This window comes from Nyctereutes procyonoides, unplaced genomic scaffold, assembly GCF_905146905.1.
Source record: "Nyctereutes procyonoides isolate TBG_1078 unplaced genomic scaffold, NYPRO_anot_genome, whole genome shotgun sequence".
Classification (NCBI taxonomy): Eukaryota; Metazoa; Chordata; class Mammalia; order Carnivora; family Canidae; genus Nyctereutes; species Nyctereutes procyonoides.
Window position 1 is genome coordinate 8948219 of NW_026575142.1, and position 25279 is coordinate 8973497.

Below are 25279 nucleotides of genomic sequence, written 5' to 3' on the forward strand. Positions count from 1 at the left end.
AAGTTATCTTTATTTAGCCTATTTAGGGTCACCTCGGTGGTTCAGTCAATTAAACATCTGACCCTTGATTTCAGCTCAGGTCTTGATCTCAAAGTCATGAATTCAAGTCCTGTGTTGGGTTCCATGCTGGGTGTGGAGCCTACTTAAAAAACAAAAAACAAAACAAAAAACCTACTTAATGAGTTGCAAATATCTTGCCTAAAGCACCAAATGGAAAATTTTATAGAAATATCTAAAAACTCAGATTTATGAGTAAATAAAAAGGATGTTAAGTGATACAAATAAATAATGGTTTAAACTGGTTTTCATTAACATCAGTAGAGAGGTAAGGGGATTCAGCAATCACCCAGTGTTTCTCTTTTTTTCCACTCAAATCCATGAGGGTTGTAAGAGAAGGGAGGAGGCTGCTCTAGATAATATTATCCATTTAGTAGTCACTAAAGATGCAGGACAGAATGAACTTAGTATTCCTTGGGTCCCTTTTAGTCTAAATTTGAGAATCTTTTCTGATTCATTAAAAATGTGCTCCAACACAAGCTCTCAAATTCTGTAGCTTTATAATTTTAGGTTAGTATTATTTCAAAAAGGAGATCTTAAGAAATGATATTTCCTTTCTGTTAAGAAAATGAGAGTGGTCTTTCCCCAATACCAGGGTCATCAGCCAGATCCCTAGGCTTTCTTCTCCTGCCTGTGGAGATTGAATAATGACACTAACACTTACCATTTTAATGTAATTAAGAGTTGGGGAGATTCCAATGTAGATTCGAAGGATCTACAATTTTAGATTGCAGCAAAGATGCTGTCAAGAAAAAAAAAATAAAACAAGAAAAAACAAAGATGCTGTCAAGAGCCCTGTATATGATCAAAGATTCATAAAATTGATATAGAATATCGTCTACCCTCACACAAGATAACTGTATTTGCTTGCGATGAATGCAATGGAATTTGTCACAAGGCCATATAGATGTTTGCAAAAAAAAATGCATCAAAGTGTATGAATTGCTTTTAAATTCTGTGATATTTATATGCAACAAAAATTTTTATGACTGTAGCTAAATAGTTTTGAAAGAGATCTTTTTCTTGTTGAAATTTACTTTTTATATGAATTTACTTCAAAATTTGAAATCATATTCTTTTAAGTGCCTGGAGCTGAAAAGAAAGTTCGCAAATTACTTCCTGAACCTAAACCTCAACCAAAGGAAGAAGTTGTTCTCAAAAGCGGTATAGTATTTTTCAACTGTTTTGTTAGCTTTAAATTTGCCAAAAAAAAAAAAAAGACTTGAAAGCTTACAAAATGTTTCTGTCTTTTGGTTATCTTTTAATCAAATTACCTACTTATCAAAATTCATTTATAGTTGCACTGAATATTGGGAAGGCTATCATTTCCATAGCTTTTTTAAAAAGAAGGCAGAAATTTTGTGAGCATTCACAGTTTTGAAGTTTACATGCATAGACGTAACTAAACTGATCATACTCTCAGCTAATAATAATGACCACAGTTGTCATGTTCATAATCAAATTATATAGTTAAAATACACTAAACCTATTAAATACTCTAAATTAGAGCAAACTACTTAAGCCTAAATTCAGTATTCAGTTTTAAAGTGTGATACAGGATCATCACAACTAATAAATAACATTTCTTTTAAAAAACTGAGCATTTCTTTCTACTAATAAAAATCTTAAAGAATTGGTAAGCAGGATACTCAGATGAGGAAGGGAAATCTAACATTTTTTTTTCACACAGAATTACAGGTGTCTAGACAAAATTCTTTGGCTGTCTCCACTGAAGTAAACTTTATACTTATTTAAATACTCTTCATATTACAACGTTGAATTAGGATTTGAATTTGTTGCTATTCAAATTATTCGTTTTGTGTTTTGGTCATCTTTGCAACAGAGTTGTCTCCGAACAACAGATTATCTTTGTACATGGATATAAAGTGACTCCCAGTGTTATTCTAATTAATATAACTACCTTTTATTTAAAAAAAAAAAAACACAAGCACTTCTAGCATAAAGCCTGATTTGCCAGTGTACTAGGTTGCATGCTTTTCATTTTCCTTGCTTCGTACATTATTTGCATTTGTCCAGTGTGTTCAACATCGTCATTAGTTTGTTTGTCTTAGTTTACATATAAACCTTTTTGTCTTTTAAGTTCTAAGAAAGAGACCTGAAGAAGAAGAACCTAAAGTAGAACCTAAAAAACTAGAAAAAATTAAAAAACCAGGTAGGAATCTCAGCAACAATTATCTTTTAACGAAATAGACGTTTAACAAAAGGTTTATCGTGTAAACATTTCTGGAGTTAAATATAGACATAGCTTCACATTTCGTCTGTGAGATAGTCTCGTGCTTTCCATTGTCTGCTTTCTGTTTAAATATCTTTATAGTAATTTCCAAATCCATTCATGTATTTTCTTGCACTTCATTACTGTGATTACTTTGCCACTTGTTCTTCTGGTAGAAGTGACTGGGAATTAATCAGGTTGGCTGCAAAATAACTTTATGGGAGGGTTCAGCAAATGGGGCACAGACCTGGGGGTGCTTTTAAGTGGGTGGTGGGTTGTTATCATTAGCCTATTCTCAAAGAGTGTGTTTATTAGATGGAAGTGATCTAGAAAGGGAGAGCTAACAGAGTTGGGATGCAAGGGGATGGAATAAGAGGAAGTAAAATAAATTGAGGCACAGTCAAGGAGACAAAATAGAAATTAATTGATATGGCGTAAGGTTTTGCTAAAAGCCAGTAATAGAACTTTGAAAAATAGTCTGATCTGGTTATTTCAGGTCAGTTGATTTCGAAGTATTCAATTAACACGAGAAAATAATCTTATTATCTTAAAGTACCAGAGCCACCTCCAAAAGCTGTTGAAGAGGCTGAAGTACCTCCAGCTCCGGTTACAAAAAGGGAAAGGAAAGTTCCTGAACCAGTAAAAGGTACAAACTTAAAAGCACTTTCTTAGTTGTCTCAAAAAAAAAAAATGTGAATATGCATCATTTAAAAAACTGTCACCCTGGCATTAAGATTTGAACACATGACCTTAATCTACTCATCACACATGGCTTTAATTTCCTTTACCATTTCACTCTTAGGTGCACTTGGCTAATGACCACCATTTGTTAAATTTAATATGTTGTAAGCACTAGGTAAAAAATGGATAATGAGACGAAAAACAACATTAGAACCTATAAAATGCTTTATTATATTTGCCAAATATTTTGTCTCAACTGCAAAATAAACTTTAGATCAAACACTTGATTTGGTGACTATATGGGTTTAAATTCTAATATCTCCCAAGATAAATTATGTCTACCAATTTGGTCTGATTCTGTGAAAAACTTCAAAAATACTGTGATAACCTGCTTACAACTGTGAATTCTTTTAGTGCCTGAAATTAAGCCAGCAATACCTCTCCCTGGACCTGAACCTAAACCAAAGCCTGAACCAGGTAAGTAAGCCTCTCCTCAGTGTCAGCAGCCTATTCCTGCGTGCTTCTCACCATGTGTCAAATAACAGAATTCAACCAAGCAAATGTGAAGATCTAATAGTCTTTACTAAACAATTCATGAATGAGCAGCACCTTGTCTAGCAAATAGAGAGGCACTCCAAGTAGCTATACAAGAGGAAAGGTTTTTATAGACTGAGGGCGAGGACATGAAAGTCATGAGCAAAAAAAAAAAAAAAAGGTTGTGGCAGAGGAGGTTGTCTGCTAGAGGAAAAAGCAGGGGGGTTTTATCATGCAGATTATTTCATTCTTTGGGGGATGGAGAGGACCCAACAGACTCATTGGCGCTGATGGAAAAGAAAATATGCTGGCTGACCAGTTAAAACCACATTTCTGCGGGGAAGGTTGAAACTGCAATTAGACTGGGTATTAAGTCTCATTTTGGGGACTTGGTCTAAGTGATACCATTTTGAGTCTGTGTGTGTTTTTTAGCAAAAAGGTAGGGCTTTTTTTAAAAAGGAAATAAAAGTCAGCATGCATCAGATGACTTATAAATGTCCCGATATATTTTTAGATTATATTATTTTTTACCCAATATAATTAAACATATTGGGATATATTACTACATCATACTATATATAGTTTATGCTATAATTAGAATATATTTTCTCTGTAAAACTAGAGATTTGAAAATGTCAAAGTTATATCAGAAAAGGCAAATAGGCCTCCAAATGAGATTTTAGGAAGAGACAAATGAATGCATTAATGCAATGGACATCTCTCTACAGAAGTGAAAGTAATCAAACCACCTCCTGTGGAGCCTGCACCGACCCCCATCGCTGCCCCGGTGACGGTGCCTGTGGTTGGAAAGAAAGCAGGTAATTATTCTGTAGTTTTCTTTTTGTTTGTTTTTTGGGGGCTTAATAAAAGTATTCATACTTCATTGTAGGCCCTCTTTTGTTGAGATATAGGCATCATCAACTTGGGGGGAGGCTAATAAATTCTTGATTAAAGTTTCTTCATCAGATGTCCTTTCCTAACCTAATCTCTCACCCATGGGTACATATTGTATTTTGATTCGGAATATTCATTCCTTCAAAGCATCATTGCTTTATGTGCTTTTGAAATTAAATATGTTCAAGGCTGATGAAAACTAAGGAGAGAGCCTTATATATAGGCAGCCCTTGGATATTCAAATTTTCCACTTACCCTCTAGGAATCATTTGTCCTTTTTTTTTTTTTTAAAGACTGCATATTAACAAAATGAAAAGATTCTGGAAATGGATAGTGTTGATGATTGCAAATTGTGAATATACTTAACACAACTGAATTGTATACTTTAAAATGGTTAAAATGGTGAATTTTGTTAGTTTTTTTTTTTTACCACAATAAAAAAGGGAGAGACTTCATATTTCAGCCTTTAAATCTATATAATAATCTAGGTCAATAATAATTCTTTTAAATGTACTAACTCAGTGGTATTAACTATCTCAGGTATAAATTTATGGTACTTATTAGTTGTATATGAACTATTAGTTCATCACGTCGATGATAATCTCAAAACCAAAAATGATTTGATCAAAACCAAAAATGATTTGATCAATTTGATCAATGATCAATACATATCCTAATTATTTGACACTTAGCTAGTTATTTTATCTCTTTAAGTTTTAATTTACTAGTCTGTAAAATCTGATGAATAATTATATCTGCCTCATAAGATTATTATAAGGTTTAAATAAAGGTAAAACTGCACAGTGCTTGGTGCATAGTAAGCACTATGGAGATATTTAAATTTTTATTATGTCTAATGGCACGAGACAATATGCTATATTCTTTGGGCTGTAGTTCAACTTTAATATTTATGATATGTTTTGTCACTGGCATTTATGATTGGGACATTATTCTGTTCAACTTTTACAATTTCAATATGATACTTCTTGTTAGTTCAGAAAAGGATAATAATCGTCATTGACCTAATTAAGTACGTGTAAAAATAAAGCTTTTCTCACATTCCCAGGGGTTGAAGCTAGAGAGCTGGTTCTACAGTTTGTACTGCCCCCCATTAGTAATTTCATTAAACTCTAAATGTAGTAACTGACTTGCTTTTTTGCCGTAGTTCGTTGTCTAAGAGAAATCTTCAAAGGAATCCATATGTATGTAGCACATAGACCCCTTCTCTTTCCCCAGTCTTTACTGGATTTGTCTGCTCAGTTAAAAAAAAAAATAGGCTTTTGGTAACTTCTGGGCCATTTCCCTTTTTGCTACATCAACTCCTTGTTGACAGAACCTTCTTTCCTAGGTTCACTTAACCAACACATACATAAATATATAGAATCCTTTGCACAGCTGAGCAAGAGTTAAACTTCTCATTAGGCAACAGTACACTTTCTCCCAGAAATGGGAGGAGAATAAGGCACCTGCTGAAAGTAATTTTTTAATCCTAAATATGTTGGTCGCTTAGGGTGGTCACATTATTGACCAGAATGATACTGATCAAAACATGCCTTTTTGGAAATATCAAAGTATTCTCTATGGAAGTCATATACATAAAGCCAATTTCTCTTCATGCATTAATATTTATAATAACATGACTCACCCTGCATGGTTTACTACTAAGCATAAAATAGGTCTGAAAATTGTTTGAATGCTGAGTTTTCCTTTTTATTTCAGAAGCCAAAGCACCTAAAGAAGAGGCTGCCAAGCCGAAAGGTCCCATCAAAGGTAAGATTCATTTCCCTGCACCTAAATTATAACCTTTCGTTCTGGGAAACTTTACATTCAAGGGGGAGAAAGTTTCAAAAATTCTAAATATCTTTATTATTCATGATTGATTCTGATAAAACTAATATGTCTTCTGATATCTCAAGTAACATACCTCTAATATTATTCAAATGAGTATTGTCTATACCAACTGTAATATCTTAGCATAATGAACTCTATAAATTCTCAGTTTCATTCTTCATCTACATGATATTTATATGGGACAATGAAATAATTAGACATTAATCAGTACATTTTATATTTGGGTTTAAAACTTGAGAAAATGAACATTTCTTATTTGTGGATTCCTTATGCCATCCTGTTTTCCTATCTGAAAGAAGGCAGTAAAAATTCATTTGGCCTTTCAATTGCCTAGACTTTACTTTTCTGTTCTTGTCTTCAGGTTGCTCCACCACTGGTTTTATTCATACTTGGCTTAAGTATGCACTTCTGACTGTTATGAAAATGCTAAGTCAGCTTTTAACTTTATTTTGAATTAGGTATCCCCAAAAAGACTCCTTCACCAATAGAAGTTGAAAGGAAAAAGTTAAGACCAGGAAGTGGTGGAGAGAAACCTCCCGATGAGGCCCCTTTCACCTACCAGCTAAAGGCTGTACCACTGAAGTTTGTGAAAGAGATCAAAGACATTGTCTTGACCGAAGCAGAGTCGGTTGGGTCTTCTGCGATCTTTGAATGTCTGGTCTCCCCCTCCACTGCAATTACAAGCTGGATGAAAGACGGTAGCAATATCCGTGAGAGCCCAAAGCACAGATTCATCGCAGATGGTAAAGACAGAAAGCTGCATATCATGGATGTCCAGCTTTCTGACGCCGGCGAATACACCTGTGTCTTACGCTTGGGAAATAAGGAGAAGACCTCCACGGCCAAACTTGTTGTGGAAGGTAATTTCCAGTCTGCTGAATATGGTCCTTGCTAAACGTTAACACAACCAACCGCAGTCACAATTTTTATTGTAACTTTAGACAAAACCGCTATTTCCAAGTCTTATATCATTGAACATATTGCGTGTATATTGAAAAGTCTTTGCAGATTTTTAATAATGAAATTCTCCACAGAACTTCCTGTGCGTTTCGTAAAGACACTCGAGGAGGAAGTCACCGTGGTCAAAGGACAGCCACTGTACTTGAGCTGTGAGCTAAACAAGGAGCGTGACGTGGTCTGGAGGAAGGATGGGAAGATCGTGGTGGAGAAACCTGGCAAAATTGTGCCCGGTGTCATCGGCTTGTTGAGAGCCCTGACCATCAACGATGCAGATGACCAGGATGCTGGAACATACACAGTTACCGTGGAGAACGCCAACAACCTGGAATGTTCATCCTGCGTCAAAGTAGTAGGTTCGTACTTGGCCGGGAGATTGGGTCCTGCTTATTATGCTTACTATTACTATACTAGTAATATTACTAGTATATTATTATGCTAATACTTGTTGCATTAGCGAAATGGAAGAGAGCATTTTATATCCCAGCCTTGTACCTTCTCTAAATAAGGGAACATCAACACATCACAGCAGATGAATTATATCCACTTTTGAAATTTTTTTTCTCTAAATAAGGGAACATCAACACATCACAGCAGATGAATTATATCCACTTTTGAAATTTTTTTTATACCTCTGAAATTTACCAAGGGGGCTATTTACGTTATTTGTTCAGGTCATGACTATTTTTTTCTGACTTCATTTTCATGCAGAAGTCATCAGAGACTGGCTGGTGAAGCCTATACGGGATCAGCACGTGAAACCAAAGGGCACGGCTGTTTTTGCCTGCGTGATAGCAAAGGATACTCCAAACATCAAGTGGTTCAAAGGATATGATGAAATCCCCCTGGAACCTAATGATAAGACTGAGATAGTAAGAGAAGGAAATCATCTCTTCCTCAAAGTCAAGAATGCCACACCGGAAGATATCGATGAATACGCGGTGGAAATTGAAGGGAAAAGATACCCCGCAAAGCTGACACTAGGAGGTATAAAAGTCTTTCCTTTTATTCTAAAATATAAGTTTTGAATGTGAATAAGGCAAAATAACACACACATACACACAACAAAAGAGAAGAAAGCATTGTGAGATTGTTTAAAGCATTATGATTTTTTTTTTTGTCCTTGACCAATACAGAGCGCGAAGTTGAATTGCTTAAGCCAATCGAGGATGTTACCATTTATGAGAAGGAAAGCGCAAGCTTTGATGCAGAAATCTCAGAGGCAGACATTCCTGGACAGTGGAAACTGAAGGGAGAACTTCTTCGGCCCTCACCTGTGAGTCGTTTCCCATTTAAGTTGTCAATCACGTAAAATATCCACGTTCTATATTCAGGTTTGACATTCAGATTTGGTTCAATAACGATGGAGCTCTTTCAGGATTCTAAAGTATCAGAGAGGGGAAGAACTTGGATGCACGATTTGTGCCAGCTTTGTGGCAATTTTTAAATAATTTATGACTAAACATTTTTACTTAAGTTAGTAGTAATTTGTGAAACATCTCTAGGCATCTGTATCTGAAACATCTCTCCTTGCGGGAACTTCCCTCTTTCAAATGCTAACCAAGATTGTTGTTTTTCAGACCTGTGAAATCAAAGCAGAAGGTGGAAAACGCTTCTTGACTTTGCACAAAGTCAAACTGGACCAAGCCGGTGAAGTCCTTTACCAGGCGCTTAATGCATTTACAACTGCCATCCTGACAGTAAAAGGTCTGGGCTTTTTGAACCTATGGGGTGGGCTTGACTTCATTTCACAGCCCCGTGCATTCCAGAAACCTCATTCTTAATGTTTGGTTTTTCAGAAATCGAACTTGACTTTGCTGTGCCCCTGAAGGATGTCACTGTTCCAGAAAGGCGACAAGCTCGATTTGAATGTGTCCTCACTCGAGAAGCAAATGTGATATGGTCGAAAGGACCTGATATAATCAAGGCATCTGACAAGTTTGATATCATTGCTGATGGAAAGAAACACATTCTCGTTATCAATGATTCTCATTTTGATGACGAAGGGGTCTATACTGCTGAGGTAGAGGGCAAGAAGAGCTCAGCACGATTATTTGTTACAGGTAAGAGCTGATGAGATCTAGCTCTAATATCCCACATTTAAGCACACAAATATATGCTTTAAAGACAGAGTGCTGTTTGTGCCATACTCAGCCTATCAAGAACCAATGTGGTGGCTGGACCAGCCCTTGTGGTTCTTATTATGATTGCAAGATGTCCTCAGCAGCAACCATCAGGAAACATTGAAAGAGACAAGGTTTATTACTCACAGGACCTGGAAATTGCATAGCACCCCTGAGGTCACAGAACCAGAGTATTTTTTGGTTTGGGTTTTTGTTTTGGAGGAGGATGTGAGGGATAGAGAGTGGGCTTGGATCTGCTTTTATTGAGGTTGAGGGTGGGGGTCTATGATTTTATGGGCTTACTCTTTGTTGGGGAATTTAAGACATAAAACCAGGAAGTTAAAATGAGGGAAGAAAAAAAAAGCAAGCTGCCCAAGTGGCCAAGTTCTCAAAACCAGAGGAGCCTGAGGAGCACGGTGGGGTGGGGAGAGGCCCAGCCTGGCACCTTATCTAGGCCTGTGGCTGGCATCTCTGAAGTGGATGCTTAGCAGTCAAAGCTTAAGTCAGATACTGGCATTACAAAAGTCACATCAACTCTGAAAGCTCATGCCCCAAACACCAAGTTCTAATAGGGCTAAGTGACAATTGGCACCCCAACTACACTGTCACGTCATCATCAAAAGAACCCTCCCCCCCCTTTGTTTTAATGGAGGATAGATCCATTTGAAAAGGCAAATAAATAAATACTCTGTGAAATGGACCCTTCTGACCTTGGCAGATTTGAGTGGAATGTTTCTGAAGGTAGAGTGTGCTTCTAAGCACATTCTCCATGCTTACACTGCAGGTATAAGGTTGAAGTTCATATCGCCTCTCGAAGACCAAACCGTGAAAGAAGGCGAAACAGCAACTTTCGTTTGTGAGCTTTCTCATGAAAAAATGCATGTCGTCTGGTTCAAAAATGATGCCAAACTCCACACAAGCAGAACCGTACTCATCTCATCTGAGGGCAAGACTCACAAACTGGAAATAAGAGAAGTGACCCTGGATGATATATCCCAGATAAGAGCTCAAGTTAAGGACCTGAGCTCCACCGCAAACCTGAAGGTCTTAGGTAAACGTGACCAACTATAACCAGATAGCCTGTTTAGGGATGGTGACAGTGGGTGGTCATTAAATACGTTGCCACTTGTAATTCCAGTACACTTTAATTCTCACATTCTCCTGATGATCTGCTGAATGGCTTTTACAGAGGCTGATCCCTACTTCACTGTGAAATTACACGACAAAACTGGAGTTGAGAAGGATGAGATTATTCTGAAGTGCGAAGTGAGCAAAGATGTACCAGTGAAATGGTTCAAGGATGGTGAAGAGATTGTACCTTCAGCCAAACACTCTATCAAGACGGATGGCCTGCGCCGCATCCTAAAAATCAAAAAGGCAGAACTTAAAGATAAAGGCGAATATATGTGTGACTGTGGCACCGACCAGACAAAAGCAAACGTTACTGTTGAGGGTGAGTTGCTTAAGGTGTTTCAGCTCACGCTGTCTGAGCATTTGTTCTGTCGTTCTAACCAACCTTTGTGTAATTCCAGCTCGACTAATAAAAGTGGAGAAACCTCTGTACGGAGTAGAATTGTTTGTCGGGGAAACAGCGCGCTTTGAAATAGAACTTTCTGAACCAGACGTTCACGGCCAGTGGAAGTTAAAAGGAGAGCCTTTAACTGCTTCCCCTGTAAGTCAAGATCAGCCCAACACCCAGCCACGGGTTTGCTTGGTTGTTGGGGGTGAAGAAAGATGGACTTCTGCGCTCAAATGTTTTGATGATTGGTAGGAATAGCCAGTTATGAAAATGCAATTCTTCCTTTTTCCTTCTCCGTCTCACTCTGAATAGGACTGTGAAATCATCGAAGATGGGAAGAAACATATTCTGGTCCTTTATAACTGCCAGCTGGATATGACAGGGGAGGTTTCCTTCCAGGCCGCCAACGCTAAATCTGCAGCCAATCTGAAAGTGAAAGGTATGCTCTGGCTCTCAGCCACCCTTTCGTTATTTTCTTTGCAAGACTTCAAGGCCCCGAACTGATTAGGGGTCATGAACCGAAGCATCATCTGGCTTCATCCACACCATCCTCTCTTTGCAGAACTGCCACTCATCTTCATCACACCTCTCAGTGATGTTAAAGTCTTTGAGAAAGATGAAGCTAAGTTTGAGTGTGAAGTGTCCAGGGAGCCCAAAACGTTCCGTTGGCTGAAAGGAACCCAGGAAATCACAGGTGATGATAAAGTTGAGCTTATAAAGGATGGCACTAAGCATTCCTTGGTGATCAAGTCAGCTGCTTTTGAAGATGAAGGAAAATACATATTTGAAGCCGAAGATAAACACACAAGTGGCAAACTGATCATTGAAGGTAAATATATTCTTTATTAAACAGACCACATTTAACTATTTGGCTTGCTTTTAGTTTTATAGTTCCTCTGGAAGGGCTGGAATTAATGAGGTTTGCTTTCCTTGATAGGAATCCGACTCAAATTCCTCACTCCACTCAAGGATGTAACAGCCAAAGAGAGGGAAAGTGCTGTGTTCACGGTGGAGCTGTCCCACGATAACATCCGAGTTAAGTGGTTCAAGAACGACCAGCGCCTGCACACCAGCAGGTCTGTCTGGATGGATGATGAAGGGAAGACTCATTCCATCACGTTCAGAGACCTCTCCATTGATGACACCTCTCAAATTAAAGTAGAAGCCATGGGGTTAAGTTCAGAAGCTAAACTCACTGTGCTTGGTAGGTACTTTTTTTTTTCTATCTTTTCCATGAAATTCAGAAGTTTGTGGAGTTTCATATAAAATAGGTTATATTGCAGGAAAGCGGGCCCTGTCCTTAAGGAACTATCACATGTTATCAGGCATCTTTTTAAAATATTTTTACCTGAAAATATGAGGACTTTGAAATAATGAAGACTCAGCTCACAAAATAGCCAGTTCAAATCAGAAATAAAACGCTTAATTATTGAGCCCTGTCATGTTTAAAATGGGGACATAATAAATACTTCTCATCTCCTCGCTTTATCAGAATTATTTCAGAAAAGTGTTTTCAAACTTCTAAAAAAAAAAAGAAACACAGAAGTTACATTACTAAAAGTCATTGTTTTTATTGGCCTTTTAGACTTTAGATGTAATCAAGCAGATTACATATGAAGTCTAACATATATAGAAACTATTAATGGCAAACTACGGATATAAGAAAAACTCATAATGTGAATCTGAAAGCTTAAAGGTGGGCATAATGATTTGCTAAGAAATTAGAAATTTAGCCTAGTAATGAAGGAACACGTAATTATGTTTGAAGCTAAATTTCACAGTGTCTTTACTCTGAATAACGTACTTCAAAATATAAGATAAATGGATTAGTTCTTGATAAATTGCATGCAGTGATTCCCTTTCTAACACATAGAGAACTTCTGAACATAAACATGTTAAATAAGTGAAAGCTTGGTACAGTTTTAAAATATGCCCAGAAATCTGTGAGCTGCCTCTTGAACTTTCCAAGGGATCACATATCCTTGGTGGTTAACGAAATGTGTTCACTTATACTTGCCTTGCAGAGGGAGATCCATACTTCACCGGAAAGCTTCAGGATTACACGGGCGTAGAGAAAGATGAAGTGATCCTACAGTGTGAAATTAGCAAAGCGGATGCCCCGGTGAAATGGTTTAAGGATGGGGAGGAAATAAAACCATCTAAAAATGTTGTTATTAAGGCGGATGGCAAGAAGCGCATACTCATCCTAAAGAAAGCCTTGAAGTCAGACATTGGACAGTATACCTGTGACTGTGGGACAGACAAGACCTCAGGGAAGCTTAACATTGAAGGTAAGGAGATCGCCGTGAGGTCCACTCTTGGCGCCGTTGGGGTTATTTCTGCCAGAGGCCAAAATGACACCTGTTGCCGCTTCACTTTTCTAGATCGGGAAATCAAACTGGTCCGGCCCCTGCATAGTGTGGAGGTGATGGAGACTGAGACGGCCCGCTTTGAAACCGAAATCTCCGAAGAGGATATCCATGCCAACTGGAAACTCAAGGGAGAGGCACTACTCCAAACACCTGTGAGGCTATTTCTGAACTTGTCAACATCTAGAGGAGCTGTGTGAAATAAAAAAGGCCAGGCGGAGAGTCAGAGTGCGTGCAGTGCATTTAAAACATGGTATCAGGTTCTCCATCAGACCTCACGCCAAAGAGAGATACCAGAATATACAAGTGGGCACGGGCACACCTGCCTCCTTTTTGACCCAGCATAGGGGTCTAGGGTTGTAGATGTTCTGTGAGGCTGCCGGTTGGTTCCGAATTGTATGGAGAGAATTTGTCTTGCTTTCTTGATGGTACCTTCAAACTTCATTTCACAAAAAAGAGCTCAAAATTATATCCAATCTCCTCACTAGTTATTTGTAACATTCCTTTAATTAAGCTCTGGTGGCCTCTGGAAAAAATGCCAAACATCGTCTCCTACGAAACCTTTTTTCTCTTTTGGCACAGGATTGTGAGATCAAGGAAGAAGGCAAAATGCACTTCCTTATTTTGCACAACTGCCGCTTGGACCAGACCGGTGGGGTGGATTTCCAGGCTGCCAACGTGAAATCTAGTGCTCACCTCCGGGTGAAACGTAAGTAGGATGTGTTTCTGGTGAGAAGAAAGGATGTAGTTTTGCAGAAAATTAATGTAAAATTAATTGGAATGATTTAATTAGTTAGAAAACATTATTAAAGTACAGAAACTGGCTTTCTTGTATTTACCTCTTTGACATCCCAATATACCCAAGGTTCATATTCCAAAGTCTTGGAAATTTTCCTGACCTTGCTTGCCCTTGGAACAAAGGAAAGTTAGGTCCTATTTTGCTCCTGTGCACTCCTCCTGTTCACGGTAGTCAGGCACTCAATGAGGATGTAACTCAGCACTCCTAAAGACCACATCCCTCGATGTCTGTGCAGCGATCGCACCACAGCAGAACTGGGCTGTGTGGGCATTTCAGACTCAAGAAGGGAGGCGGGGTGTGTGGGCTAACATTTTTGGAAGGTGCAAAGTGTTTGATGGATATGGACAGGCTATGTGATGGCGGGGCCCCGTCCTCTCCCAATCACGGTCTTAGTTATTTTGGAAGTCACATACCAACATGTAGCAAGAGGAACCTGATGCCTGGCGGAGAGACAGATGCAGCGCAGTTTTCTTGCTGACCTCGTATATCACAGCGAAAGGGCCCCTACAAATACCCGCTCTCTGGCCACCAGCTCTCCCCTTCTCGGCACCGAGGGGCCACGCTCACATGAGAGCTAGGACAGTGGCCAGTCCTGCAGCTCTTTCCTTCTTGAAGAAAGCAGCCATGAAGATTACTAACTAAGTGTATTTACTCTCTTGGAATTACAAAATGAGTGACACTGAGCTGTTCCCCTCTTCTCGCAAAGCACGAGTAATTGGTCTCCTGAGGCCTCTGAAAGATGTCACAGTGACCGCAGGGGAGACAGCCACCTTCGACTGCGAGCTCTCCTACGAGGATATCCCGGTAGAATGGTATCTCAAAGGGAAGAAACTCGAGCCCAGCGAGAAGGTAAAAGGCAGGCGTGCAGTTGCCACGGCCCGCTCTTCCTTTTCCTCGCATGATCTCCTTCTTCACCTGCACATTCCTTGTTCTTTGCTCTCTGTAATGTCCCTTCCCCATCCTTTTCCTTCCTCTTCCCTACTCTAGCCCGATTTCTGTTGAAATTGTAAATCAGATTTGTCATACTTTTGTTGGATTTAAACTGATGGCATTTTTATCGACATGGAAATAAAAATTTTGTTTAAAGATTTTAATTTATTTATTCATGAGAGACACACAGAGAGGGAGAGAGAAGCAGAGACATAGGCAGAAGCAGCCCCCCCCCCCCGATGTAGTAGGACTCGATCCCAGGACCCAGGATCATGCCCTGAGTGGAAGGCAGATGCTCAACCCCCGAGCCACCCAGGCATCCTTGGAAATAATAATTTTAAGTACAATAAGGCTTTCCATTTTTTGAGGAAAAGGCAAACCCTCAGTAGCTATCAGTGATTGTTTGATTAACTGGAAGACCGAGGGGATCACAAAGGCCTTCTGATCAAATGCCCTGTAACAACAGCCCACGTTAAGTTTTGTGACTAATTCTCTCCATGCTCTCTAGTGTTCTGCATATAAGGGGATTAAGAAGAGAAGATGGAAATTCCATTTCAGGCAGTTGATCAAGTAGTTGAGATAACTTCTGGGCAGATTTGCTCTTCAAGCATTTCTCCAAAGCTATTTTTAACCCTCAAGTGCTTTGAGCTGTGCAAATTCTGGAATGCCAAGTGGACTATTTACAGTGCAGCTGACAGTTGTGACAAGAAGGAGGGCTCTGAGGTTATCCGCATGTGTGAGCAAATATACATTAAGTTTGAGGAAATAACTAGCTCTCCGTGTTAACTCTTCTAGGCCCCAAATTTTAGCCGTTAAGTAAAAACTCAGATGGCCATTCAGATAGACTCAAAATACAGTTTACCCAAATTGAGCTGTTATCTGTACTGACCCCCACAACAGTCTGTGTGCTTAAATCATCTTGATAATTCTCCATTAGTTTTGAATTCTTGAACTAAAACCCACAGAGAATGTCCAGCACAGGTTGGAAATAAAGCACAGGGGAGTACGTTATTGCAGGACATTATTTTTCTCAATACTTAAATAATATCAAGGATGGCACCAATGCTTTAATACAAATCAAACTTCTAAGATGTGAAGGAATATAATTTAAGAGGGATTCAGGTAACAAAGAGCCACAAAGTTGAGTGAAGTAAGTAAAAAGAAGGCAAATGTCTTTGAACGATTGTAGCAAAACAAACAAAAAATTCCATATTAGAACAATTAAAGAGGAATGCAGTAACAGTCATCAGGAGGACAAAGCTTGCCCATTACACAGGCAGTGGCAGCCAATCAGTCTCCTTTTTTTTTTTTTTTTTTTAACCAAGGACTGAAAAAGCCACTGTGCATTCAAATGACAGCATGAGAATTAAGTTACATGTGAGGACCCTTTCCCTGCAGTGAGGTCTTCTAAAGACTGTTAGACATCTCCATCTTTAAGTTTGCTCTTTTTTTTTTTTCTAAACGTGCATTATCTATGAAGTGTGTTTTCGTTGCTTTCATGTCCAAACACAGAGAACTGGTTGACTTTTCAAGATCCTTTGGACATTTGTAAACTCATGATTTCAATACAGAACACTGCTTAAGACAATATTATTCTTTTGCTACTAAGTATCTTTTGGTCAAATTAAGAGTTTTTAAATTAAGAGATCAGTCTCATTAGTTCTAATGTAAAAAACTATTTTAATTTGAAATATAGATTCCTAAAAAAAATTTATCCACATTTATTTTAAAAATATGTATATATGTAGTCACTAAACCTCTCTTTGAGAACAAAAAAGATCATCTTACTAAAATTTTCTGGGGCCTCCTTGTGTCTCTCTTGGCATAGGAATTTTAATTATTTACTTTGGCCATCCAAAATACTTCAGTCGTTTATCAACTTGCTCTTGTGTGTCATCTTTTTTCAAAAGAACTTAAATAGGGGCACCTGGGTGGCTCAATCGGTTAAGCATCTGCCTTTGGCTGAGGTCAGGATCTCAGGTTCCTGGGATCAAGCCCCCTGGGCTCTCTGCTCAGTAGAGAGTCTGCTTCTCCCTCTCCTTCTCCCCCGCTCCCTCTGTTCACATTCTCTCTCCCAAATAAATAAAATCTTTAAAAAAAAAAGAAAACTTAAATATAACTGTGGAATAATAGTCATTTTATTACATTTTGCAATTTTATTACATTTACAATTTGCCTAGGCATTACATTTTGCAATTTTTGTTTAAATTAAATCTGTCATAGCAAACTTCCTAATACCAATTTAATTCAGGCCCTCAACTTCATTTTGCAAAATGTTTAGCTTCTAAAACTACACCAATCAGACAAATACAGGTGATTGAAATAGGAAATCAAAACAGAAAATTTTAGAGAAAATTAGGGTTTTTCTCCCCCTCTTTGACCATCAGTCGAAGAAAACACTGCTAAGTCCTATATGGCCATTAATAATTAAGAATTTAAACTTCAGGGCAGCCCCAGTGGTTCAGTGGTTTAGCGCCGCCTTCAGCCCAGGGCATGATCCTGGAGACCCGGGATCGAGTCCCACATCGGGCTCCCTGCATGGAGCCTGCTTCCCCTCTGCCTGTGTCTCTTCCTCTCTCTCTCTGTGTCTCTCATGGATAAATAAATAAAATCTTAAAAAAAAAAGGAATTTAAACTTCAACAGCTTGGTCACAGTCATAATGCCTAGGATGGAAATATGCATCCATGATAGGTCAACAATATTTTAAAAGGATAACCCCTTAACATTATTTTTACAAACATAAACCACCATAAAATTCAGTTTAGTTTTTTTTAACATAATCAAGGTACATTGAATATGAGCTATTTATTGAGAACCACTGTGTTCTGAGACAAATTCTTGGTAACAGAGTAGTCTAGAGCAGCCTCAGAGAAATTTAAATGATAAAACAATGTGTAAACCGGCAAACTATATCTGTGGATGTGTTGAATCTGAAATACTTTAAAATAGCCTTAATTTAGAGTACCAAATTTATTTTGAAACATCACTACAAAAATAATTTTTTTCCCATTCAAGCACCATGCTGAATAAGTAGCTATGAGGCTAGGACATATCTTAATCACCTCCTCCTGGTTGTATTCCCTTATTGCATTTTTGACCTTTCTCAATTATTAAGGTAGTTATATTAATAGCCATGCCCTTAATTAAGGAAAATCTTCATATGAAACTTTATTCCTGACCTCCTCTTTCACACGAGCGTAATAAATCATTTCACTGGTAAAAACTTTCACATTATTCTTAACTCTAAATGAACTCTCTTAAGTAGCGCAAAATCGATCTCGGTGACAGGGCACAGCACCTTGAAGACTTTCCCAGGGTAGAACTAGAGGAAGCTCCGATGAGCTTAGCATTATTACTGTGAAGATGGCCCTATATCTGTAGACTGATTTTCAGTTGTACAAGCCACAACTATGGGACCTAATGACAGCCCATATGAATGTGGTGTATTCTTTTGGACAAGGCATTTTCCTACAGATGTCCTCTTCAAACCACCTAAGGTTGCATTTAGAACAAGAATTTCTCATCCAGATATTAACAGTTGAGCAGCCTTTGTCTCAATATTCTAAGATCATGGAATTACAGCCTACTATATGCAGTAGTTTTTTTCCTTCCTTTCATATTTTAGCTTTTTATTTTATTTTATTTTTAATTAATTTATTTATTTATGATAGACATAGAGAGAGAGAGAGAGGGGCAGAGACAGGAGGATGGAGAAGCAGGCTCCATGCCAGGAGCCCGACGTGGGACTTGATCCCGGGACTCCAGGATACCGCCCCCGGCCAAAGGCAGGCGCCAAACTGCTGAGCCACCCAGGGATCCCCTATTTTAGCTTTTTAAAGTTCTTTCATATATCTATAAACTCAGTAGCAGAATGGAAGAAAATATTTATCTATCTATATAAATAGATATACATAAGTATAAACAGAAATTTGCCTGGGCATTTCAACATAAAAAGCCACCTAGTAATTATGTAAGGGAACTAGGAAAGCCTAAGACATCCTTAAAAGATTCCAAACTACTACTTAAAATCATTTTCAAAGGCATATGCACTCCATATATGATTACAAAACAACTTAGAAAGCACTATTTCAAATTATTGACCTAAGTGAATTAAATGTGCCGGTGTCTGTATTGAGTTGCTGTTTCATAGAGTCTTAAACTGCACCTTTTTTTTTCTTTTTCAAAAAAAAAAAAACTAGGTGGTCCCACGTTCAGAAGGAAAAGTTCATACCCTTACACTGAGGGATGTAAAATTAGAAGATGCTGGAGAAGTCCAACTACGAGCAAAAGATTTCAAAACTCATGCCAACCTCTTTGTGAAAGGTGATTACAAGGTTTATTTTTAAACACATACAGTATAGACATTCAGAAATGATGTCAACTCTCAATGATGAGTACCATAGATCATTAAAATCCACCAAATATCCAAATTTTACTTTTTGCCTTAACAAAAGAGTTCACGGACTATTTAAAAGAGAGAGAGAGAGAGTCAAAATGTACTTGAATATGTCTTACTTCCTCTTTCTATCCCCACCATTTATGTTGGCTTTCAATAAATGGCTGGAGGAAGAATTATTATCAAACTGGGTATCTACCACTTTATTAACCAAGACTCGGCTACTATGTCCTTGATGTTTCATATTTTTTAAAACACCTTTCCTCTGTATGTATAAATAATGATGAAACATCATTATTAGAGGAAAGCATCCAGGTGGAATCAAAACTTACAAATGAAATTTAAAAACAGAAAAAGGCCTGGCGATATCAGAAGAAAGTTGAGGAGGTGCTCAAACTCTTGGAGAAGGAAAGGAAAAATACCTTGGCTAATTAGTGTGATTCTTTCAGAACCCCCCGTTGAGTTCACTAAGCCCCTTGAGGACCAGACGGTCGAAGAAGAAGCCACTGCAGTATTGGAGTGTGAAGTATCCAGAGAAAATGCTAAGGTGAAATGGTTCAAAAATGGGACAGAAATTCTCAAAAGCAAGAAGTATGAAATTGTTGCTGATGGCAGGGTCAGAAAACTTATTATACACGGCTGTACCCCAGAGGATATTAAAACATACACTTGTGATGCTAAGGATTTTAAGACTTCCTGTAACCTGAACGTCGTGCGTAAGTATTCTTCTTACACAGGACTTTTCATTTGCAACTCTTTGATAACAACAACAACAAAAAAGCCCTGCCACGTTTTGCATGCCCTTCTTGGCCTAACTGCATCTCTTAGCAACTTAGAGCATCAATACTGACATAACCTGATCTTTTGTGTTTAAAAAAAAAATAAAGGGAAGAAAAGAAAAATCATTCTACTCCATCTGGTCTGATAAGGACATATTGATCACTTTTACCATGTTTCTGACTAGTGGGCAGAGGTACTTTGTCTATGGGTGTAAACCTACAATAGGAATATCCTGACAGATAAGGACAAATTGAATGAAAGAGACAAGAAAGGAGTCATGATTTCGTTTTTATTCAAAAAAAAAAAAAAAGAAAGAAGGAAAAAAGCAATTTCCACTTGGAAAGAAATGAATTCTCAGGTGTCAGGAACAACTAGAAAATGAGCATGAAATTTCAGTTCGAATAGGATCACGCTAAAGTCTGCTGTAATATGATAAAGCCCGCTTACACAATGCTATCTCTGAAAATAAGAAAGGATAATAAGATGGAGCGAAGTCTGGATTCTTGGAGTCCTGTGAATGAAGAGAACTCTAATGGTTTTTAGTATTACTTCTTCCTTTGGTGAAAAATACATCTTTTTTCTAAATGTCACATTAACTCATTTTTTCATTCGTTTGTCCAGTGATAACATTTTATCAGTGTGTATTTTTGTGCTATAGCTGCTGTTTGGTTTAGTTGCTTCCCTTCTGTCAACAGCTACAAAATAGTGGCTTTGATTGTGCTTCCATGCTTCTTGTGTTTTATTCTTTTGTCTTTGTGGTCGCTCTGCTTTTAGCTTATGACAGAGTAGCTTCTTGGGTCTCCTTGATCCCTTTGTCATCTACTTTGTCACCACTCCAAGAAGGCTCAGCCACAATGAACACATCTTCAAGCCTATTGACCAGCATTTGTGTCCCAGAATTTGACTGATCAAGAATGACCATCCTGGGAAGGACTCACCAGAAGCCCTAAAAGAAGGGGCAAGGGGGCGGCTCTCTGATCCTATGCATCTGCTGACTTAATCCTGAAAATCACCCACCCATACAAACACATTGCTTTGTTGCACTAATAGATGCCTGACTCACGTGTGATATCTTTGAAACTGATTTTAAAAAGAAAAGAAAAGAAAAAGGTTAAGTGTGTGTGATTTCAATTGCAGACTCATGCCTCTTAGCCATAGGCAAGACTGGTTATAGCACTTCAAGCTGCGTTATCATTGAATTCTGCTTATTTCTCAAAGATTGTATAGCTTGCCTTAAAATAATGTTTCTTTGCTACTGGTATTTCCTTTGACAATATCAGCTTTCAATGCTGAAGAAGTATCAATGAGAATTTTTCTTTTAGCCATCATTCAGGAAAACCTTGTTAGCGATTGATAGGTAATAGATATACAGATATAATCAGTTGGACATACAGTATCCACATAATTTTATGAAACCTACAGAGATATGCAAAATACAAGAGCAAAGTACCATACATACATGAATGGCAGCTCCAAGTGCTTTCAAAGTCCGTTGTAGCCTACTAAGATGGAAAAGCCCTGCAAAAGACTTTTTCTTAATATATACCACAGTAATGTCAGAGTAAATTGCCAGAAACCTCATTTTGAATTCTGATGACCTTCTCTTACAGCTCCTCATGTGGAATTCTTAAGACCACTCACTGATCTTCAAGTTAAAGAAAAAGAAATGGCTCGGTTTGAGTGTGAAATTTCCCGAGAAAATGCTAAGGTCTGTGACTTGTGTGGTTGCTGTCTTGTGTTGCCAGTTACCTTGTCTACTTTTGGCCTAGACAAAACAGGGGGAAAAAAAGAAAGTGAATCAAATCTACCTCTGATTATCACTTTGCCTTTAGATTAAAGATTATTACTTTGGTGTGAGATACATACTTGATTTCATCGTTTTCTTTGTAGTATTATTCATTTACTAGTACTTGAGGAACAATGGACTCACAATCAGGAGATTTAGTTAGATATTATTGGTTTGGACCATATGAAATTGCTATTTTCTTAGGCTAAGAACAAATATCTGCAATTTCATATGTCTTTGAGTCAACTTTGAGTCTCCCTTTACAAATCGGGAAAACAAAGGACTTAGTCTACATGATATCTAAAGCCCTCTATGGCTCTCAACTTACATGATCCCATTATCTTTAATAACTGAAATCAGAACCACAACAGCTCACTTAACAATAACTGAAGAAGTTTGTTCCTGCCCTGTGGGGTTTAGGTTGTACTTGTATTTACCACTTTGGTTCGTCTTCATGACATAGTCCTGGTGGTAGTTTTCAGAAGCACTCAGGATCCTAGTTCCTCTTAAGGACACCTACATGAAGGAGCAATAAGAAAACTGATAAAGCATCTGTGTATCTCAATATAGGTCCAGTGGTTTAAAGATGGTGCCGAAATTAAAAAGGGCAAAAAATATGACATCATCTCTAAGGGAGCAGTACGCATTCTTGTCATCAACAAATGTCTCCTGGATGATGAAGCAGAATATTCCTGTGAAGTAAGGACAGCAAGAACTTCTGGCATGCTCACCGTCCTGGGTAAGAGTGAAGTCTTTCTCTGCAGAAGTATATGTTCCAGGAAAAAAAATTTTTTTCAGTTTGACTCAATGTTGTTCTTCTTACTATTCTTGCAGCAGAAGAAGCTGTCTTTACGAAAAATCTTGGCAACATTGAAGTTAGTGAAACAGACACCATAAAACTGGTTTGTGAAGTCTCCAAGCCTGGAGCAGAAGTGACTTGGTACAAAGGAGATGAGGAGATAATCGAAACAGGAAGATATGAAATACTTACCGATGGGCGAAAGAGAATCCTGATCATTCAAAATGCTCATCTTGAGGATGCTGGCAACTACAACTGCCGACTCCCAAGTTCTCGAACTGATGGCAAAGTCAAAGTACACGGTATGAAAACTAATAAATAATATTCTCAGAATTCATACTTGATGCACTTACGGTACAAATGCTGAAGTTTTTAATTCCGTGCAACTGCTTATTTCCAGAACTTGCTGCCGAATTTATCTCAAAGCCTCAAAACCTTGAAGTACTTGAAGGAGAAAAGGCTGAATTCGTCTGCTCCATATCAAAGGAGAACTTCGAAGTCCAGTGGAAGAGGGATGATAAGACACTTGAACCTGGAGACAAATATGACATTATTGCTGATGGCAAAAAGAGGATCTTGGTCGTGAAGGATGCCACATTACAAGATATGGGCACCTATGTAGTCATGGTTGGGGCCGCCAGAGCAGCAGCACACTTGACAGTGATTGGTAAGTTTGTTTTTGCCTCTTGGGTTTACTTACAGTTGTCTCTACTTTGGTCCTTCTTCATGCTATAAGAATTGTTGGTTGCTTTCAGAAAAACTCAGGATCATAGTTCCTCTTAAGGACACCCGTGTAAAGGAACAACAAGAAGTCGTTTTCAACTGCGAAGTCAATACTGAAGGTGCGAAAGCCAAATGGTTCAGAAATGAAGAGGCCATATTTGACAGTTCAAAATACATTATTCTCCAAAAAGACCTGGTCTACACTCTCAGAATTAGAGATGCTCGGTTAGATGATCAAGCCAATTATAATGTGTCTCTGACCAATCACAGAGGTGAAAATGTTAAGAGTGCTGCTAATCTAATAGTAGAAGGTAAGTCACTTATATGGAATTAACAAGAATTTTTAAGTCAGTACCTATTGTGGAAACAGTTGAAATCAACAGGATTATTCTCCTTTACAACAGAGGAAGACCTTAGGATTATCGAGCCTCTTAAAGATATTGAAACAATGGAGAAGAAAACTGTCACCTTCTGGTGCAAGGTCAATCGTCTCAATGTAACACTGAAGTGGACCCGAAATGGAGAAGAGGTGGCCTTTGACAACCGTATCATATACAGAATTGATAAATACAAACACTCTCTCATCATTAAAGACTGTGGCTTCCCGGATGAGGGTGAATACATTGTCACTGCTGGACAAGATAAATCTGTTGCCGAGCTTCTGATCATAGAAGCCCCTACGGAATTCATAGAACACTTAGAAGACCAGACAGTCACTGAGTTCGATGATGCGGTCTTCTCCTGTCAGCTCTCCAGAGAGAAGGCTAATGTGAAATGGTACAGAAATGGGAGAGAAATCAAAGAAGGCAAAAAGTAAGTGAAAGCCTCTTAATTTCTATTTCTGTAGCCATCTGCGTATGTTTGACAATGTAGTGATCATTACTGCAAGCTAACCAATAATTCGACCTCTTCTCTTAGATACAAATTTGAAAAAGAAGGAAGTACACATAGACTCATTATAAAAGACTGCCGCCTGGATGATGAATGTGAATATGCTTGTGGAGTAGAAGACAGAAAATCTCGAGCCAGACTTTTCGTGGAAGGTATGTACCGAGTGAGAGGACAAGTTTTAATGTTACTACCAGTGTGTTTCAAGGCTGTTAACCCAACTATGAACATGTTTGTATTCATCTTACCTCTTCTCTTCAGAAATCCCCGTTGAGATCATCAGGCCTCCCCAAGATATTCTGGAAGCCCCTGGTACCGACGTTGTCTTTTTGGCTGAGCTCAACAAAGATAAGGTGGAAGTTCAGTGGCTAAGAAATAACATGGTGGTTGTTCAGGGCGACAAACACCAGATGATGAGTGAAGGAAAGATCCACAGGCTACAGATTTGTAATATTCAACCTCGTGACCAGGGTGAATATAGATTTATTGCCAAAGACAAAGAAGCCAGAGCTAAGCTTGAACTCGCAGGTAAATCCCTTTCTTTTATTTTCAAATATCCTCACAATATCACAGATACTCTCTGAGTTTCAGATTCCACAATTAATGAGATGATGCTTGTGAAAGACTTTTATTTCTGTCGGGCACTGTCCGCATGTAACTATTCTAACGTCTCTTATATCACAAAGTGTCCCAAGTAAGGGGTAATTGATAGCATTCCTCTTTCCATACTACAACCTTGAGCAGGTGCTGGCACATGGTGGCTTGTTCATTAGTTCCTAGAATTAACATATTGCCCTGGAAGTCATCCCCAAAAAACTCAGATCTAGAGAAAGCTCAAGTCTCTGCTATTTTCCAAGCCCCTGTGGGGCTCTTAGGTCTGTTCTCATCCTCACTCAAGCTTGCAAGACATTTTATGGGGTGTGATTATGAAAAAGCCATTACTGTTCCCTCTGTACCTC

The 25279-nt window shown here is 38.4% G+C and overlaps 1 protein-coding gene across 1 annotated transcript in view; it reads left to right on the forward strand.

Annotated features, from left to right (window-relative positions):
• The window catches only part of TTN (titin), a 272766-nt gene that overhangs the window by 155030 nt on the left and 92457 nt on the right, over positions 1-25279 (forward strand). The window contains 32 exon segments of the mRNA XM_055307803.1: positions 1141-1221; positions 2159-2230; positions 2844-2936; positions 3386-3448; positions 4234-4323; positions 6119-6169; positions 6709-7110; positions 7285-7563; positions 7919-8194; positions 8344-8483; positions 8788-8914; positions 9007-9270; positions 10115-10381; positions 10520-10783; positions 10863-11002; positions 11162-11288; positions 11412-11678; positions 11787-12053; positions 12874-13140; positions 13234-13373; positions 13801-13927; positions 14724-14866; positions 19148-19271; positions 19794-20060; positions 21735-21832; positions 22481-22649; positions 22745-23011; positions 23110-23376; positions 23465-23743; positions 23837-24245; positions 24351-24475; positions 24582-24848. Coding sequence (XP_055163778.1) covers positions 1141-1221; positions 2159-2230; positions 2844-2936; positions 3386-3448; positions 4234-4323; positions 6119-6169; positions 6709-7110; positions 7285-7563; positions 7919-8194; positions 8344-8483; positions 8788-8914; positions 9007-9270; positions 10115-10381; positions 10520-10783; positions 10863-11002; positions 11162-11288; positions 11412-11678; positions 11787-12053; positions 12874-13140; positions 13234-13373; positions 13801-13927; positions 14724-14866; positions 19148-19271; positions 19794-20060; positions 21735-21832; positions 22481-22649; positions 22745-23011; positions 23110-23376; positions 23465-23743; positions 23837-24245; positions 24351-24475; positions 24582-24848 — 6219 coding nt within the window.